At 35.9% G+C, this 20064-nt stretch overlaps 1 protein-coding gene across 2 annotated transcripts; it reads right to left on the bottom strand.

The window, feature by feature from the left end:
- Positions 1 to 393: 393 nt before the first annotated feature.
- On the bottom strand, positions 394 to 19976 carry MARS2 (methionyl-tRNA synthetase 2, mitochondrial). 2 transcript variants are annotated; one of them, XR_010410262.1, is made up of 3 exons: positions 16822 to 19976; positions 2384 to 2489; positions 394 to 896 (listed from the first exon to the last, which is right to left on the bottom strand). XR_010410262.1 is itself a non-coding variant. In XM_064586872.1 (1 exon), exon 1 carries the CDS (start codon positions 19966 to 19968, stop codon positions 18127 to 18129), a length of 1842 nt encoding a protein of 613 aa, XP_064442942.1. In that variant the 5' UTR covers positions 19969 to 19976; the 3' UTR covers positions 5794 to 18126. The 2 variants fall into 2 exon arrangements, 1 of the variants encoding a protein (XP_064442942.1); XM_064586872.1 differs by lacking the exons at positions 394 to 896; positions 2384 to 2489 and having other exon boundaries at positions 5794 to 19976.
- Positions 19977 to 20064: the final 88 nt, after the last annotated feature.

The following is a 20064-nucleotide window of genomic DNA, read 5'->3' as shown; positions in this document are numbered from 1 at the left end:
TATTCCTAGGGAACTAAATCCCTCCCCTTCCTTCCCTGCTAAGAGTTTTTTCCTCACTTCAACCCTTTTACTTACTGGTTTTTGTTTCTCATCAGAGAAAATTTGGGAAGCCCTAGATCTTCACACTTATTTGGAATATACCTACAAGATTCCAGTAGGCCTAAAAAGTGAATTTTTAATAAGAATGTCCTTTGATTAGACTGACTTTTTTCTTCATTTCTTCCTTCATGGAGTAGAAAAGATAAATATATCTCCGAGAATTTTTCTTTTGTGGGGAAAGTAACACTTTTGAAAAGATGGTAATTTTTTGTGTTGTTATTTTGTTTTATAAGGAGAGTCAAGTTTCTGCTCTAAAGTCTAAAGGCTTCAAAATAAATGTCTCAAAGCTTTTAGCATTTATTTTCCTCTGGCATTTTTCTCTAGATCTTTGATAGGTTTCAATATTTTAAGAAGTTTTCCCTTTGGAAAATTCCAAGCTAAAAATCAAACTGTACTCTTCATGTCCCATGAATTCCCTAAGCCTACCAGTTGTCCTCTTTCGATCCGGAAAGAATTCCCTGTCTTTTCATCTGAATGTCTACTTTCCAACTTGTTTTCCAAGTACCATATCCCTGTTGTTTGAATGAATTAAAAAAAACAAACAGCTGAGTGTGCTAACAATGAGAAAGACCTCCCTCCATCTGGTTTTTCCCCATTCTGGCTATTAGCATTGTGAGGTACCTCTATTTCCTATTTTGGATAGAATTTCTCCAAATTTTTAGAGACCCTGATTCTTTTCTTATCTACCCAATTCAATTAACTTTCTTGGATTTAAAATGATAGGGCTTAAGGATATTTACTGTGTAGTCATTATTTATGCAGTCATCTCTGGTTTCGTTTTCAAATGTGGCTCTAAACTGAAAGAAAAGAAATGCAATCAAGTATACTTAATTTTGGAAGAGTTTTGCCCCATTCCAACCATATTTAATGATGTTGAAATTCACAGGATATTCCTACAGAAGATATCTACACTGGGCTAAACATATAATCTAATAATACTAACTTGAATTCTAGATTTTGGAAATAAAAGCAAGAGAGAAAACAAGGATCTTTCCTTGCTTCAACTTGACTAAGAATAGGATTAAAGGGAATTCCAATGAAACCAAACAATCCAATTTGTAGAATTTTAACAGTATAATCTAACATAAAAGAAAAAAATCAGGCAATATGGGGAAAGATGTTTTGACTTAAGGAATCCAGCTTAAAAGCAGCTAATTCATGCTTAAGAGTGTCGTCATTGGTTTTCACAGCTTCTTTCCTTCTTTCATTTCTGAGCTTATTGGTACTCTTAAAGCTCTATTTTTCTCACAGTGTTTTCCAATAACAGAGTGAGCATTTTGGAAGTATGAAAAAAGAGAGAACCAAGATAGCTTTTACTTAACGTGGAATGTTATATCCTTTTGATCTTTAATTTATTTTGCTTTATATATTATAAATATATAAAAAGGAAATTTTAAAAGATAATGATCAGGCAGAGTTCCCTCTGTGTCTAACTCCTAAAGAGCAGATGCAACTATACAGAGTATGTTAGTTAATACACATCTTTTTGTACATCTATGTCTTATTCTTAATTTCAAAAAGGCTATCCTGTTTCCTCAAAGGATTTCGTAGGTGCAACCCTAGATAATAATGAAATGCCGACATTCTGAATTGCACTTTAGCAGATTTGTTTTTGAAGTTAAAAACTTCTTTTGAAGATTCTGATTTATGATATAAACCTAACACTATACAACTCATTTAATCATTCACTTGCTTCTTGAAAATTATTTTCTACATCATTGTCACCTTTGCTTAAATGTTGTAAATCCAATACAAAGAATTTAGTTTTCTTATTTTCTTTTAAATGATAAATTATTTGGGAAAATATCCAAAATTTATTCTAAAGATCATTTCTTCAAATAAATCATTCACTTGGCCTTTCTTTATTAAACATCCTTCAAACTAAACATAGTCATACTCTGTAGGTAAAGATAACCAACAATATAGTTTTCACTGACATGATTTAATCTCAGGTCATGCAGGTTCAAAAGAATCTTGACTCTACTGTTAATAAAGTACAATTCATTCTATTATAATAAGACAAAATTTAATTAGGGTCTATCTGAATAGAGTCATGTGTAAGAATGTAACTACATTTTTTCTCAAATAATTACATACTCAGAGATTCGCCAAGTTCTAATATGAATATTAGATTTAACCTTCTCTGAAATATGATTATATGGATTCGGAATTAGGAGTCCTTGTTCTCCAGCACTTATTTCCTCTTGAATCTCACTCCCAACTTCATTGATGAGCAGCAGACAGGCTTGATTTGATTACCTTTATAGAAATCAAAGCTATTTACCTATGGACAAGGTCCTCTGATGTTTTGTCAATCATATGAAGTTCTGCTTTCACTTTTCTTTGTAGAAATCGTTCTCGACTTTGCTAATCTCTGCTCCAAGTTCTTACTATATGTGGAAATGATATATTCATCATTAAATCAGGACATTTGAGAGTGAAAGGGGACACCAAAAGTAATTAAAATGATACAATTTTTTGAAATATACTTATTAACCAATGAAGAAGTTGATAATAATATACCTATAAAATCATTCTATTCAAAGACTATTTTTCAAAAATATTCTAATAATATATAGGCATAAACCTAGAATGCCCCAGGGAAATTGGAATGTTGGTAACACTATTAATATACTACAAAATGAATGTAACATTAAACTGGGATCAAAAAGTATAGTTAGAAAGGGTTTAAGCCTCAAGGGATAGGCCTTAATTCCTCTATTACCTTAGCCCTTGAAGCTTTATGATTTCTGGTTTAGCCATTGATAACAGCTATATAAATTGAATTATGTTTAGGTATAAGCCTATTTCCCTATGTTATAAACACTAAATCATAGAATCATATTAACTTGAAAACTACAAAGTTTACAACTGTGGAAAATACTCAAGATATCAGTCTTAAAATATTGGTAACTTAACCTTGTAACTAAATTTGCTATATGATAACTAGGTAGTTCTCAAGAAAAGCTTTGGTTTAGTCATTGAAGATTAAAGTCCATGATAATATTCCTTATAAAAATTATATTAACTCTGTTGATAATTTGCTATAAAATCTTGCTTATATTTTTGCTTACCTTTTTATTCCAAAGCAAGAATAACCCCTTATTTTTATAGCACTTTATAATTTACAAAGACTTCATGTATATTATCTCATTTTGTCCATTCAATATATTTGAGAAATAATCAGGCAACTTTTATAAAAGAAGTGAGGCTTAGAGTAAGAGAACTGCCCCAAATGACATTACTATTAAGTGGCAGAACCCAGACTTTTGATTACTAATAAACTTCACCAGTAAGGAGGCAAATGGTTTCTGGGGAGTAGAGGAGCTGAGAGGGGAGGATCCTTAGAGAACATAATACTTTTTAGAAATAATTTTTGCCCAGTCCAAGAGTTACGGACCATCTTTTGTTGAATCACTAAAATTAAATCTTATACAAATTAAATCTTAGATCAAAATGTCTATTCTAATCCCTTAAGCATCTGAGATTCAGAATCAGAAAATATTTCAATTCTAAAATAACCAAATTATGATAAACATAAAACTGTTCACTCATGCTTTTAGCCAGTAACTGAAGTATGAACAGCTTCCTAACCAAAACAGTGGAAAACAGAATTGCCCTATAATTTTATTTTTTAGATTGTTAATCAAAATTTTCTTTTAAAGTGCTGTGCAATTCAGCATTCTGGGAAATATAAGAAGGAACACAAAGTGAGAAGAAGGGCCTTTTAGCTTATCTCTGAAAATTTTAATCCCTCTGATAGCAAAAGATACCCATAAGTGGTGCCATCTACTCTATATTTTGGGAACATGGCCATTTCCACGCGTTTTTGGAAGCATAAAATCCACCAACAAAAACAAGCCTTTGGTTGCTTTTCTTCTTCCTTTCCATTCTTCTTGCTAATAACTGCAATGTAGACATTTATCAGTCTTTGTATAGACCCTCCATGTATTGTTTGCCATTTTGAGAAAGGACTATTCTAGTTTTCTTTTTTTACATCTTAATACAAGGGTCAAACTCATGCCACTCTTTATATTGATAAGATGTGTGATTCTAAGATAAAAGGATCATTATCATAATTGCCTACTAAAGTCTCCTTAGCTCAAAAATTGAAACAGTGCCTAAGGTTAGGTACAGCATGTCATCATTGGAGTAAATTTTCTCAAACACTGTTTTTGGTAACTATCTTTAACTTATACCTTATAAATGTTTCTTTTCTGGTTAGACTATTTTAAACCTTCACAAATTATCCTGAAGTGTAACCCCAAAATTTAAAAAAATTTAACCCTAGAAGCATTTAGGTTTGATACACTATAAAATTATCTATTGTTTTTATGACTTACTCCTGATAATTAACCTATTCTTATAGTTGTTACAAGTTACATTGCAAGTTGTTACATTGTTAGTAGACATGCTCAGAGTCTTGCTAGGTCAGTAGAGTGGCATCTGTGCCCAAATCACAGAAAGCAGAATATATAATCAACCATGCCTCTTTGGAGAAATTTTACCCTTTATATTAGAAGTTTCAGTTCATTTCCCCTAACTATATATAAGTTGCCATTTAAGTTTTTAGAAGAAGTGCTTGAACACTTGGCATTAAACTTCTGTTGTCAGATTCAGGCTGGGCAACTGACTTAGACTTCATGCTATTTCTGAAGTTTTAATCAGCTTTATTAGATAAACTCAGGCTTGATGCATGCATTCCTCTTGAATCACAACATTCAAACACAGATAATTTAAAGCAGAACAAATGATGAGATTTTTAGGCAAAAGGATTTGGCTAAACACTGATGCTCTAAAGTAGGCATTTACTCATTATAAAAACACCTTAGCTGAAATTTTCCTATTCTCAACTATCTTGACCAAAGCAGTATCTTCTAACAATCATTATGTTCAGTGGTGGATCAAATAAAAAAATCATTTGTTGGAACACAATCTGTTCATTGGGTTTTACTTAACAGGATAAAATGTTACTCTAGTAATATGAAAGTTTATTAATAATTCCCTGATTTTCTCTGGATAGTTGCTTTCTCAACCATGGGATCTAATTTATATATAACTAAGTACATAAATCTTCCTTTGAAGCATATCTTTACCAAAGTTCAGGGATGACATAAAGGAAGTATAACCTAATAATTTAGAAATACCATTAGATATGGCCGTTCTCAGATCCTCTGTAGTGAGTCTTTGTTAAAGCCCTAGGATACAGCCTGGTCCCCCAGCAGGTTTTAAGGTAGCCCACTCTTTATAGTGGGAATTTCTTAAAGCACACCTCTCCTCAGAATCCAGGCCCAGTTAATACTATTTTTTAAATTTTTCCCTTAAGTAATTATAAAATAAGAACCATTTAAAATGCATTAAAACCCTAATTTTCTTTAAATCTCTTAATAGGAACCAAGGTTACATTCTGTGAGAATAAGCTTTTCTCAACCTTCGTCTGTAGGTTTGCAACCTCGATATTACTGAAGCCCAAAATTTCATCCTAGAAAAGATTTCAGAGCAGAGGATTCAATTCTTACTCCACCTTCCTCTACTGATTCTGTTAAGTGAGTCTTAGATAACTATTTTATCCAATAATAGAAAACAACTAGCCCCATGTGTGGTCTGGTAACAAATATGAGGGGTTTGGATGTGCCTAACATAAAATGTTTTTGCTTTTTTAAGGGCATTAAAGAAACCTTAGTAGCCAGAACATTGGAGGTGCAGGATAAAATCATGATTTCCTTTATTAATTCACACACATTTAAGTAACATAGACTTATAATTTGTAACAAAGAGAACAAAGGTTATATCTATAAAACAACAAGTATTTTGAGAAAGTTTGAAAAATGTGGTCATCATCTGGCTATCTTATCAACATGATAACGTCTATATAAGCACTTAAAAACATTTTTGGTGTTTGGATTTTTCAGATTTATTCCAAATGTTTCATATTTGTAGACATAACCATAGCATATACAGAATATACATAGCAACAGGCCATTTACTGAAATATGGCAAATTCAAAAAAACACTTCTTGCTAGAGAGAGAATGTATGTAGAAGATTCTAGTTTCTACATCATTTTGACTTTGCTGTATTTAGGTTTGTGTATATTTATTTCACTTACATTAAATATTTTTTATAAAACAGTTCAAACTCTAGATTTACATTAGAAATTTTGACAGATATTAATATATGTAAAAGATAATTTGTATATATAATATCTGGAAATCTGTCATATTATGACCATTTATTTTATACCAGTTACTATGACCAGAGTAGACACTACTCTTAAATATGCTTAAAGATATCTCTATTTCTGGCCCTCTTTTGTCATTCATACCAAAAGTATAAGGGTTCTTATAGCATCTTAGCAAGTATATAAGTATTCACTGCATATATCATGTCAGATTCAATACATATTTCTTCCTTTAACACTGTGACACTATCACTATTCCTTTTTATCTTTCATTCAGGTCTTAGTTTGTGAGGTTTCTAGGCTTTCAAAATGTTAACTTTGAATAAAACTTAACCCATAACATTATGTTTCATCTTTTAAATACAAAGAAGCTATGACTGTCTGCTCTTTCAGAATTGAAAGTTTTTTATAATTAAAAAATGCAGCACTAGGTAGAACTTTTTAAAATTAAAAAATTGCCATGCCAACTTTTCTTTAAATGCTGTTTAATGTATATCCCAACTTTCTTCTGTAAAAACATTATATTCCTTATATACAAAACTGGATTGATAATAAAACAATTAAAAGTTACATAAATAAGCAACACTTAAATTGACTACATGTAAATTTATTCTAGCATTTATTGAAATTTGATTGCACAGTAGTAGAAAAGAGTCTTATTGTTTCACTTTTTAATTTCATGTATACTACAAAAACTAAAGCTAGTTTGCACTTCTGTTGGAAAAGAGTAAGAATTATATATATTCTTATTATATATAATATTATATATTAAAACCTTCATATGTTAGAAAGATAACCCATTATAACTTAATTTTTTTATCTTGCCTCATAAAGGATAATGAATTATCCACTGATGTATCTACTTTTTGAGTATATTGTCAAAATGTTTCTATGCTAAAATATTTAGGTGGAGGAATAAAATGTAATAGCATGGTCATATTAATTATTCTGGCACATCCTAAGTCCACTCCATCTATTGAGAATATTTTATTTTGCTACCTTTATTCTGAAAGTAACATGCTATGTGTTAAGGTCCAGTATTTTATAATTAGAGCCCTAGTCAAAAATATCATGAAATATTCTATTTAATACTCCACTTGTCTGGCATTTTCATTTTAATCCTGTATTTGTTATTCAGGCTTATTCAGTACATACCAAGGCATTTTTGTTCTAAAACTTTTGTAAATTTCAAGAGTCCAAGAGTAATTGCATTTTCCTTCAAAGAAAGATTTCTATTTGAAGTATTTTTCTTAGCTAATTTATTTTAGGCAATTGTACTCTTTACCAAAACGTACTGATATACTTTCACAGAGCATTAATTCACTTCCATAAAGATTATATTAATATTACTTCATTTTTCTCTCTAGATATAAATTACAGAAAAATGGAGATGGTATGAAAGTCATTAATATAAAACAACAACAAAAAAAAAACCAAAACACTGTTATGCTTAAACTGTGATGTCTGGCTCTTATTTTATAGAGAATGTAAGATACCAATAATAGCAAAAACAAATTTAATACCTTAAAGAGATAAATGTTTTAGCTTTTAACTATCAAGGTCCTTTTTGCTACAAATCAGGATATCAAAATGGACAAAGATATAGAGATTAAACCTTCATCCTTAGTCTCACACAGTTCTGAAATGACCAATAATACTATATAAAGGAAATACTTAACACAAAAAGTATTACCAAAAAAGTGTATTTTTTTCCTTTGATGTTTTAGAGAAAACATCTGAAGGATAATAATTTAAAATATACATCAACAATTTGAGATGGTTTTAATACTTTCAATGTGTTTCTTGATAATCATATTTAGGATCTTTGTTTTTAACATGTCTAACTTTGGTACCAAAGCAAACTATACAGTATATACACTTAAATATTTTTAGCAACACATAAAAGAAACTTTCTAAAATCCTTATTATCTGACCTATTGTGCAAATTATTTTTAAAAGATACCAATACAAGTAAATTTTTCCTATACTATCTAAATGCTGACTATTAAAGTTAACCTTAGGATTATTTTATTCAGGCTATATCCAACTGTTTATGAGAATAGCTTTCAATTAAAATAACACATATAATATCCTAAATGTCTATGCCAAAGGAAAACTGAAAATAAATTCAGCAACAATGTTTTACCAGTTAGATTTTTATGCCTGTGCCCTATGTATCTATCTTTAGAGAATGACTTGTTTAAAACTCTTGAGATCTTGAGTACTTAATCTACCTTCCCTTATGAGTATTTAAAACATCTACCTCTACAGACTTACTAATGATGGGTTTTGATAACTTGGTTGACCTTGGCTAGTCCCCTTCTCACTACTCTTGATGTTAAGCAGTAAGTTTTCGCTATTTTTCCTTTGCTTTTCTGAGATCAGGTTGATTTCCTAATTTTTACACTTAGCTACACACAGTTAGTTATACATTTATATTGGCTTTTGTGCCCCAGAATGGATAGCTCTACTTTTAGATGGTCTCCATAGATTATGGAAAAAGGAAGAAGTCCTATATATTCTCCTTAGGATAGAAAACTAATTTTATGACATCAGTTACATCCAAAAATGTTTTATTTAAAATTTGCTATAAATTAACTATCTTCTAGAGGCTGATTTTTATGTGGGCAACATTTAAATAAAAAATATTTCTAGTTTGAGGATTACTAACTAACAAATTATTTTTTAATGCTAGGTCACACAATGTCACAATGAACGTTAAGATTTTTTCCTTTATATTCAGCAAAAAATACTCCGTCCATATTTTAAATGGTATGAAAATCCAACCATCAGTTTTCATGCAATGAACCATACATATTTTCAATAATTCATTTCAGTGCTTACATTTTTCTTCTATAATACCAAAATAGGCTTCTTACACATTGTTACTTGATTTATTTAATTACATTCCAGTGCTGAGTTATAAAATGAAACTGAACTCAGGAATAAAAGGTTTGCTTTTTAAAAAATGTAGGGAGTTTCCATAAAATAAGTTTTACAGATTTAAATATAAAAAGTTAATGCAGTAAATTCAGGACTAAAGATTCTCTGCTTAATGAAAGCCTTTATAAACTGCTTCAGTAAGTGACTTTCAAAGACAACCTAAAAAATTATATATATATATATTTTTTAAGAGTTTTATAAATGCTATATATTTTTTATAATACACCAGTCTTGATTGTATTAACAAGTCATAATCTACCATGCAAAAAATACTGAAAAAGTACCCATCATGCCTTGCTAACTTGGACTTTGTAACTTGAATTTAAACATAGCTCTGAAGAAGTTATTTAAAACATAGAATAAAGATGTAGGTGTTCTTGGCTTCCAAGTTAGCAAGGACTTTAATACTTTTTTAGACATTTTCATAAAACTACAATTTAAATGATAGCTTAAAGATCCATATAAACATAAGTTTCATCACACTTCTTCAAGGTGTAGCATATGTCCAAGATAATAGCTATGTTTCAATAAAAATGTAAAATATGACATTTTGTGCAGTTCATAATAAAATCTCTAATTAGGGGAAGTTAGAACATGTTTTGACTGTCATGTATGAGATAATTTACTAGGAATTATTCAATATGTAGCATTTTAGCTAACAGGGAGGTATTTGCTTTGGTAATAACTGGAGTCAAAGGGCATTTAATCTGGTTTCTGCAGGCTTGTGAGGAAAGACCTAAGAATACAGTAATAAATGTTCAGTAAATTCATAGAACTTAAACTGTTAGTAAATAGATGAGTCTTTTCATAAGTTCACTTGTAGTAAAACTGTATGTATGAAATGAAAAAGTTCTGGTGTTTGTAAGCTCTAATAAAATTCTCTGGCTTGGTTACTATAATAGTCAATTCAAATAAAACTTTTGAATACTGGCATGTTTTCATGTTTAGAGATGAATGTGTATTTACAGTATTAGTAAAATGTATTCATTCAAAAAAGTATTTCAAAATACTTAGATTCATAAATTTATGACAGCATACTTTCATTTAGAGGACTGTTGGATTCAAGAATTTGGAACAGTGTTCTGAAAATAACAAAATAATCTTAAGGAAAAAGAAAAAGAGACTATAGTTATTGAAATATTTAACAATTTACACCAGCACACATAAGCAGGCTTAGGATATAAAGGAAACTACTGAAAGCAAGAGAGAATATATCATACTTCATGATGAAAGCAAGAGAGAAATATATTTCATGATAAAGGTAAGTATTTTTCCTAAGTTTCTGTTTTGGCACTCATCGATTTCATAATCTAGCTATCAAGAATAATTCCTCATCTTGAAACATTCATTGCTTTATTTCAATTAAGGGTTCTTATTTAGACTTTTCATCTTCAGATCTTTGGCTCTGATTATACTCCTTCCTCTTTCCCACAATACAATGCCCTTAGTATACTCAGTGGTTGTATTGGTTGTGGTGTTGATGCTGCAGCTCTGGCATCAAGACAAATCTGAGTCCAGGCTCCTCTGTATAGGTTACAAGCTATAACCTAGCCAAATTACTTAATCTCGCTGTGCCCCAACTAAACAGAGAAAGAAAAATACTTCAGAGTTGATGGGGGAAAAAATGAGAGAACACAATCAAGGAACATAGAACCACTGGTTCTCTCCCTTCACCTTTGTTACTGTGAACTAAAAACAAAAAAAATGTGGCAAAATTATGACCATGGGATTCTCCCCTTTTAATCCAAAGAGAGGACTTACCGAACAGGTATATTTGCTGACATTTCTATTTAAAAAGCAAGATATTTTCACAGAGGCGTATATGGAAAAAGTCAAAGTTTTAGAGTCATAAAACCTTACCTGCTGTAAAATTTTTATTTTTTTCTACACTTAGCAGTAATGATACACTTGGTAGTGAACATTAAAGACTGAACTACTAATGTCTAGTTTAAGATTTTACTTTCTAATTGCCTAATTTCTCTGAACTCATGAATGGCGACTTCATTTTTTTGCAGACTTGAACATTTGTTATTTTCAATTTTATACTTTTACCTTTTGAGAATATGTTGTTAGATCATACAAGTTCCTAATTGTTATATCCTGTTGGTGCATTATTCCTTTATATTAAGTCTCACTTTATCTTTAGTAATGGTTTTCCCTCTCAATATAGACTGTCTACTATTAATATTACAGTACCCTAGAGGAGAACATAGGCAGTAACCTCTTTGACATCACCCACAGCAACTTCTTTCAAGATACATCTCCAAAAGCAAGTGAAACAAAAGCAAAAATGAACTTTTGGGACTTCATCAAGATAAAAAGCTTCTGCACAGCAAAGCAAACAGTCAACAAAACAAAGAGGCAACCCACAGAATGGGAGAAGATATTTGCAAATGACACTACAGATAAAGGGCTGGTATCCAAGATCTATAAAGACCTTCTCAAACTCAACACCCAAAAAACAAATAATCAAGTCAAAAAGTGGGCAGAAGATATGAAAAGACACTTCTCTGAAGAAGACATACAAATGGCTAAAAGACACATGAAAAAATGTTCATCATCATTAGCCATCAGGGAAATCCAAATCAAAACCACATTGAGATACTACCTTACACCAGTTAGAATGGCAAAAATGGACAGGGAAAGAAACAAATGTTGGAGAGGTTGTGGAGAAAGGGGAACCCTCTTACACTGCTGGTGGGAATGCAAGTTGGTATAGCCACTTTGGAAAACAGTGTGGAGGTGCCTCAAAAATTTAAAAATAGAGCTACCCTATGACCCAGCAATTGCACTACTGGGTATTTACCCCAAAGACACAGATGTAGTGAAAAGAAGGGCCATATGCACCCCAATGTTCATAGCAGCAATGTCCGCAATAGCCAAACTATGGAAAGAGCCGAGATGCCCTTCAGCAGATGAATGGATAAAGAAGATGTGGTCCATATATACAATGGAATACTACTCAGCCATCAGAAAGGATGAATACCCAACTTTTACATCAACATGGATGGGACTGGAGGAGATTATGCTAAGTGAAATAAGTCAAGCAGAGAAAGTCAATTATTATATGGTTTCACTTATTTGTGGAACATAAGGAACAGCATGGAGAACATTAGGAGAAGGAAGGGAAAAATGGGGGGGGGGCGGAATTGGAGGGAGAGATGAACCATGAGAGACTATGGACTCTGAGAAACAAACAGGTTTTTGGGGCGGGGGGCGATTGGTTAGCCCGGTGATGGGCATTAAGGAGGGCACGTACTGCATGGAGCACTGGGTGTTATACGAAAACAATGGATCGTGGATCACCACATCAAAAACCAATGATGTGTTGTATGGTGACTAACATAACATAATAAAATTAAAAAAAAAAAAATTACAGTACCAGCTTTCTCTTGGTTTATTTATATGCCTAGTGTTTCTTCATGTCTCATTTTCTAAGTATATACTTTTTAACTACATATAGCTAACTTTTTAATTTAAGCATGAACATTGCTGTCTTTTGAAAGAAGATTCATCCTATATTTTATTACAATTCTAAAATATTTGTAATTATACTTATTTCTACGTCTTATTATGGGTTTTCTTTTACCATATTTTTCATTTTTCTCCTTCCTGACTTCTGTTGGATTGAGTTTTAACATTTTTCATCTGGCTTGAAAGAAATACATTCTATTTGTATTATTTTAGTGATTTATCCCAAAGTGTGTAACATTCTTATTAACTTTATATCTTTAATATTTATAGCTTTTTAACCAAGAGACTCTTCTACACTAGTTCAAAGGAAGCCAAATTACTGAAACTATCTTATGTTTTCCAAAATGTTATTACACTTTTTAAAATATGTTGAGGAAAAATGTGTAGTTATATTTTTATTGAATGTACTAACAGAAATTCTAATCTTTAACAGTCAACCATAAACTAGTTTTTGAAGGTTCATCTTCATGTTAAATCCCATAAACCAGTGACTGTCAACTAATGAAGGGTACATGCACAAGGCATGGCCTTAGGTATGGTAGCACAGTAAGGACAGTACCATTTTCCCCATACCGTACACTAAGAAAGGTGGCATCATCCATTTCCAGTTATTCCTAGAGCTGTCCCTCCAGCTTACGCAGTGAGTCTTCCAGGCTCTCTGCAGATGTTTCATCCAAAAATCCTTCATAACTTGAAAGCAGAGCTCATCTTTCTTTGGAGCTCTAATTTTCTTCTTGCAGATGGCACCCTTGGTTTCCTGAAACATCCTGACATCTCATACCTTCCTGTTCTTAAGTGAGGAGCTGTGGACTTTAAAATCTATGGTGAGTAATCTATGCCATAAACCAAATGCGGGTGAAATTCAGTTAATAGCCAAGGATGGAACCTCTGTGCTTAGTCTCACCTTACTTTGAAGATGCAAGTATGGCTAAAACTCAATAGCTATTCATGAAAAGAGGCACAGTAGACAGTATATTATTTCTAATTGTCGATGCCATAGGAAGATCCTCTTTTTTTTTTTTTAAGATTTTATTTATTTGACAGAGAGACAGCGAGAGAGGGAACACAAGCAGGGGGAGTGGGAGAGGGAAAAGCAGGCTTCTCGCCGAGCAGGGAGCCCGAGGCGGGGCTCGATCCCAGGACACTGGGATCATGACCTGAGCCAAAGGCAGACACTTAACGACTGAGCCACCCAGGCGCCCCAGGAAGATCCTCTTGTGTAGCTCTTCCCAATTCCCTTTCCTCATCATGAAAATGTAAGTAGAAACTGATTAATGTGATACAATCTTTTTTTAAATATATTATTTTAAGATTTTATTTATTTGACAGAGAGAGAGTGCACAAGCAGGCAGAGGGAGAAGCAGGCTTTCTGCTGAGCAGGGAGCCCGACATAGGGCTTGATCCCAGGGTCCTGGGGTCATGACCTGAGCCGAAGGCAGCCGCTTAACCAACTGAGCCACCCAAGCACCCCAAAGTCATATAATCTTAAGGAAGGTATTTTAAATGTGATCAACTATTCCCTGTTAGATGGTTCTCTTAATTCACAAGATCTGTACTGGGTAACCCAGGACTATCAAAAAACTAAGAGAAAGCAACAATTTCACCTATAAACTGGTTAGTCCCTTCCCCTCAGCTCAAAGTCGTTCTTAGTGATAGAGGAAAGTAGCTTAGGCTGGGTTTCTCTTATCCTCTGTCTCAAAAAAGAGTAAGACATTCCTCTTGGAAGGTTCAGATCCCCACTTATTAATCGTAATTAGCTTGGTTGTTACCGTTTGGCCCTTCCAGCAATATTAACCCCCAAATTTGGTGTGTTCCTATTGATAAAAGTTAACCAATGCTATACAAAGCTCCTTTAAGAGGAAGGGTCAGGACCAGCTAGCTGCTGTGTGGAAATGACATATTTCATACTGTTTTAGTTCTGCAAGGGACTCAAAGGCTTTCTTCTAAAACTGATCCCCCTAACCTGTGCTCTTGGTTACCCCAATCTATGCCCTAGCTCCCTCCAAGCTGTCAGGATTAGTAAACCTTTGCTGCAAAAATAGATACATGGCTGTCAATATGTCTAAACCCTTATAGGTCCACTCATATTATTCACTAAGGCAAAGGAGGAGGGAAAGGACTCACCCAGGTTTACAGTACCCCAGACTTCACCAACAAGAACAGTTGATCTATATCTGGTAGAACTATGGATAGTTGCCTACAGGAGACAATTTTAGATCATCATATAGCAGCTTTATGGACTAAGTATAAGTCAAGAGGCATGGCCTCCCCCATAACTCGGGGTTACACTAATGCAGGCCAACAATGCAACTTACCAGGTGTGGGGCAGTCAGAGATCCAGGAAACCATCCCTACCATAATGCCCGTGGAGGAATCTGCTGAATGCTTGGTACTGCCACCCGCTACCCAAGCTACTTCCCGATTATAAGGATCCTAGTTGGAGGCCCACAGCCTGACTAACCACTGGCTTTACTTCAGTCTTGGAACTTCCCAGATCTAAAGAGCTGTTTCCCAGGCTACCTGGCTGGCTCATTCAGAACATGTGACTCTTGATTTGGGGGTTGTAATTTTGAGCCCCATGTTGGTTGTAAAGATTACTTAAAAATAAAGAGCTATGTCCCAACCACACCTACAACTGTGCAAAAAAAAACGTGTGTCTTACAGCCCACATTCCGGCCTAGGCTTTCATGAGCACTTTGACATCAACTTAATATTCAACTTATCAGGCTTTTCTCAGCCCCTATAGAGGTCATACAGGTTAAGAAAAATAATGAGGCCTACTTCAGAATAACTTTGAGATTTCAATGAAATCAGAGATTGTATCTATTTATTGTTCCTGCCTATTCTTGATCTCCATGGGTCTTCCGACTTCTGAGGTGCCTAATCTGAGTTCACTTGTAGAATGGTTCTCCATTATCAGTGATGCCACCTAACATATACATTGACCACAACTTCTAGCATGATTTCACTGATAGGCGTGTAGCCTACTGAGTTGACATATTACTTTAATCTGACATCTTGTGAACACCTGCTCTATCACCTTCTGCAACTCTGCCCCTAAGAATACCCCAAAATGAATATTACGAGCCTCAAGGTTGTAATTTGGGAGAAACCTCCTTTCTGTCAAGGGATCCACAAGATGCCCTCTCTAAAAAGTACATGCCCTCCAGTTTTAAGTTTCACCTGTCCTCCACTTGTCATTCCTAAACTGCTGGATCAAACCAAACACACCAACTAAGAACCCAAAGGCTATCTCCTTTACCTATCTTGCCTCCAACAGAGAATCCAACTGGTTCACCTTCCATATCACCACAGAATAACTTAGGTCCATACTTCTTCACTCAAAAGTATCCTGTCTTCTGTATTAATTATGCCCTCTCTTCTTTGGTTCCTCTGTTTTCTTGTGCCCTTTGGTACCATAAATATTCCCACACAAATGACAGACTGCACGAAAGGAACTCCATTAACACCCAGAAAGCTAAGGTCCAATGTACTGACTAGCACTAGGCCATAGGAAAGAACATTCAAGTGGAAGACACTGTCTCTCCTTTCATGATAGGTTCAGTAAGATTGCTGTAAGGGGACTTCAAAGGCAGAGGTTATCATTCCACTGGTTTTCCAAGTCTGTTTTTATTCATTCATATAAACACATCTCATCTCTTTCACCACTCTGCTCCATCCATCCCTAGCAAATATTATACTCCCTCATAGGCCCCAGTAATCAGCCCCACTAATCCCAGCATGTAACTAGAATATGTCATGTTGAAAGCCAAGGATTCCATTATGAAGAACAAGGAGGATCTGAAGGAACATTTGTAGAAATGGTCCTTCCATCTTTAGAATGCCTTCAAGCATTCTTTTCTAAGCAATGTTTCCAAGCAACCAGAAATCTCTCACCACACTGATTAATAAAAAGAAACTGGAACTGAATAGTAGCACCTAGAATAAATCTGGGGGAACTTTCAGCACAATAGTTTACTTAATAGTGAGCCCTCTCTGCTTGCTACCATGCTTAGAATGGATTTTTCAAGGCAAGTTCTCATTTTAAACTTTGGCCTAGCTGTCCAATCACCTATGAGATATAACGCTGGCTTACTGTGTTGTAGTCATTGTATAAATTGATACCTTAACATCTTCTCTGTGATGTTCTCTTATGGAGCCTTGGAGAGATCCCTAAATCCAGTTTGAGATTCCTGGAGCATTGATCATTTCCTCCCTTCACCATCACCTTCAACAAATTCAACAGAACAGATCTGAATAAGGTACTCACAAACTTTTAAACTTTAATAACTTAAGAAAGCAAAAGAAATAATCAGTAAAAAGTACTTGAAAGTAAATGTATTAACATTTAGAACTATTCACACAATGTCTATATTGTATTATAGATTCTGATTGACCAAAAGAAATCATATAAGGTAAATTATATATGTGGTGACAAAATTATGACCAAGAAATAAAAAGAAAATGTAACTATTTTGAACTGTTTATAGATTTTTAATCATTATCTGTAAACCCAATGTTATTAAAGTTTAAAAATTTTAACATACCAGCTACCTCGAGAGCTTTATAATTTATCACAGATAGTCCAAACAAATGTGATACATTTACTTATTAGCTTACTAAACATTTAATAGAGTAAATGTCCTTTTTCAGCAGTTTGAAAAAAACAGGATTCTGATCTTTTTTTATTACTTTATGTAAAACAGTAGTGGCTACAGTCATCCCTTATTTTAAGAAAAGCAATAAAATTTTTCCTTAAATTTAAATTCTGCATAATTATAAAGCAGAAAACTAATTTATTCTAAATATTCTGAAATGTCAATGTCAATTAAATATGTGAGACTTTAGGGCCATCTACTGGTTGAAGTGTAATGTTACAAAGCACAGCTATTAGACTATTAACTAAAAAAAAAGTAAAGTTATAGTTGTAAGAACTGAAAATATAAACATGGGCAAAAACCATCTAATCTAGGACACTGAAATTTTTAAAGGTTTAATAAAAGAATCTCTTTCTAAGAGGAAGCCCAACATATATAACAAAGTTGGACTACTAAAAGCTGAGGTAGGGGCCTCCAACCCGCACTCTTCACTAACTTGCCCAGCAGAGGCCAGGCCAATGAAAAGCCTTAAGAGGTAGTCTGGACAAATAACATTAACTGTGGCTTGGAAGGAGGCACAATGAGAAGGAACAGTATCAGCAAAGTTTTCTCTTACCCATCTTTACCCTGAAGACATCTTAAAGACACTGGTGTACAAAGGATAGTGGTTAATGGGTACAGTGGTTAATGGGTCCCTCTTTTCACAGGGACATTGTTCATGTGCTCATATGATGCAACACTTTAGAAAACATTAGTATAACTTTCCTGAAAATGCAAAATAAGAAGATAACACATTTGCTTTTTTACCACAAGCTGATTAGGAACTAAGTTTCTAGGTCCTGTGGGCTTTTACCAGCCAGGCCCTGGACTGGTCTAGTCTTGGAAACAAGAGCCCAGTTTCAGGTCCCAGCCTCCTCCCTTCAAAAGGACATGGATGTCCATAGAATCGAGGCAAGAAATAGAGCTCTCCAAGGCCCCTCTCTGTGTCAGAGACCCCCAACCTGGATAGCAGCTTATCAGCTAGGTTTGGGGTGACAGGCTGGAGCAAAGTTCCAAAGACTCGCAAACATTCCAAGGCCACGTGAAGCACGGTACCCAGCCAGGGGGCATCCACTGGGCTCTCCCAGTTCAACTTCCATGGTGCATGCCTTTGGACAAAGCCATTAGTTTGCCGGACACAGCTGGACACTGCCTCCAGAGCCTTATAGATCTGAAAGTTATCATAGTGGTCAGCTACCTGCCCGGGCAAAGTGGCCACTGCGTTGACCAAAGCATAGTCCTCTGCTTGAGCACGAACTGATGGCCCCACCAACCCTGGCTCACTGGGAAAGCAGGTAGTGCAGAAAACCGGGTAGGTCCCAGAAGGATTTATTCTTTTGGCAGTGCACCGGTTCAGGAGACCTCCCAAAGCATCTGCCAGCTCAGAATCTAGCAACTTAACCACCTTTTCATCATAGTAATCGCAGTCCCAGTTGGGGACGCCCTGCCGAAGAAGAAAGTATCGGAAGCCATCCACAGTATAGCGATCAAGGCAAGTCCTGGGATCCACCACGTTACCCAAGCTTTTAGACATCTTTTGGCCACAGACCGTCCAGTGAGAGTGGACATAGATGCGGTGTGGTGGGCTCATGCCGGCCCCTAAAAGGAGGGCAGGCCAATAGATAGCATGGAATTTAAGAATGTCCTTGCCTATGATATGAGAGGTGGTTGGCCACCAAGATTTAAACTCAGCATTTGGGTAGCCAATTACAGTAAGGTAGTTGACCAAGGCATCTAGCCATACGTAGATGGTCTGCGAATCGTCCCCGGGCACAGGAATGCCCCAATGCAAGTGGCTGCTCTTTCGAGAGACAGAAAGGTCCGGCAGCTCCTCCTCCAGCCACTCAAGAACTGCGCGATGAAATGGCTCGGGAGTGATTGCCTGAGGGTCCCCCCGCAGCCACCGCTGAAGCGGCTCTCGGAACTGAGAAAGCCTGAAAATGTAGTTTTCTTCCTTGGTCCAGGATACGGGGTGTCCACTCTCTAGAGATACAGGACACGAGTCCCCTGACGAACCCGGCTGCCGGGTGACCTTGGCCTCAGGCAGGAAGCACTCTTCGGAGGAGCAATACCAACCTTCATAGAGCCCCTTGTAGAGCAGACCCCGGGCCTTCAGCAGTCCCCAGAAATGCTGCACAGCGATCCGGTGCCGGGCTTCCGTGGTGCGGATGAAGTCAGTGGAGGAGATGCCAGCCTCCCGAAAAAGCTGCTGGAACTGGGCAGACACTCGGTCGCACAGCTCGGTGGGGGCCAGGCCCGCAGCGGCTGCTGCTTGCTGAATCTTCAGGCCATGCTCGTCGGTACCAGTGGAGAATCGCGTGGCGGCAGCGCTGGGAACTTGGAGGCGACGGTGGCGGCACAGGGCGTCTGCCAGTAGCGCCGAGTACAGGTGTCCGATGTGCGGCGCCGCGTTCACGTAGAAAATGGGTGTCGTGAAGAAGGCGCGCGCGCCGCGACCATCGTCGGGGGCACCGAGAGGGCCCGAACTGTAGTGGCGTGGGCTAGAGTACTCCAGGAGCGAGACTCCACTCGCCCCCGGGCGTCCTAGCAGCCGCAGCACAGAAGTTCGCAGCATGATGCCGGCCGGGCCGCAGCTGCGGAGGGGGCGTTCTGGCAGCACGTGTGAGGGGCGCATGCGCAGCCGGGGCGTACCGCCGCTTCCGGCCGGCTGGAAAGCCAATGAGGTGGGGGCCCCTAGCGCCGGCCCTCTGTCGCCCGGCAGCCCCTCCTC

Source organism: Mirounga angustirostris, unplaced genomic scaffold, assembly GCF_029215605.1.
Source record: "Mirounga angustirostris isolate CCGP_5_RB_7025 unplaced genomic scaffold, mMirAng1.0.hap1 SCAF_3, whole genome shotgun sequence".
In the NCBI taxonomy this organism is placed as follows: domain Eukaryota; kingdom Metazoa; phylum Chordata; class Mammalia; order Carnivora; family Phocidae; genus Mirounga; species Mirounga angustirostris.
This window is presented reverse-complemented; position numbering and strand designations above follow the sequence as displayed.

Coding starts and splice junctions, on each gene's coding strand:
- MARS2 (XM_064586872.1), bottom strand. CDS start 19,968: ATGCGCCCCTCACACGTGCTGCCAGAACGCCCCCTCCGCAGCTGCGGC.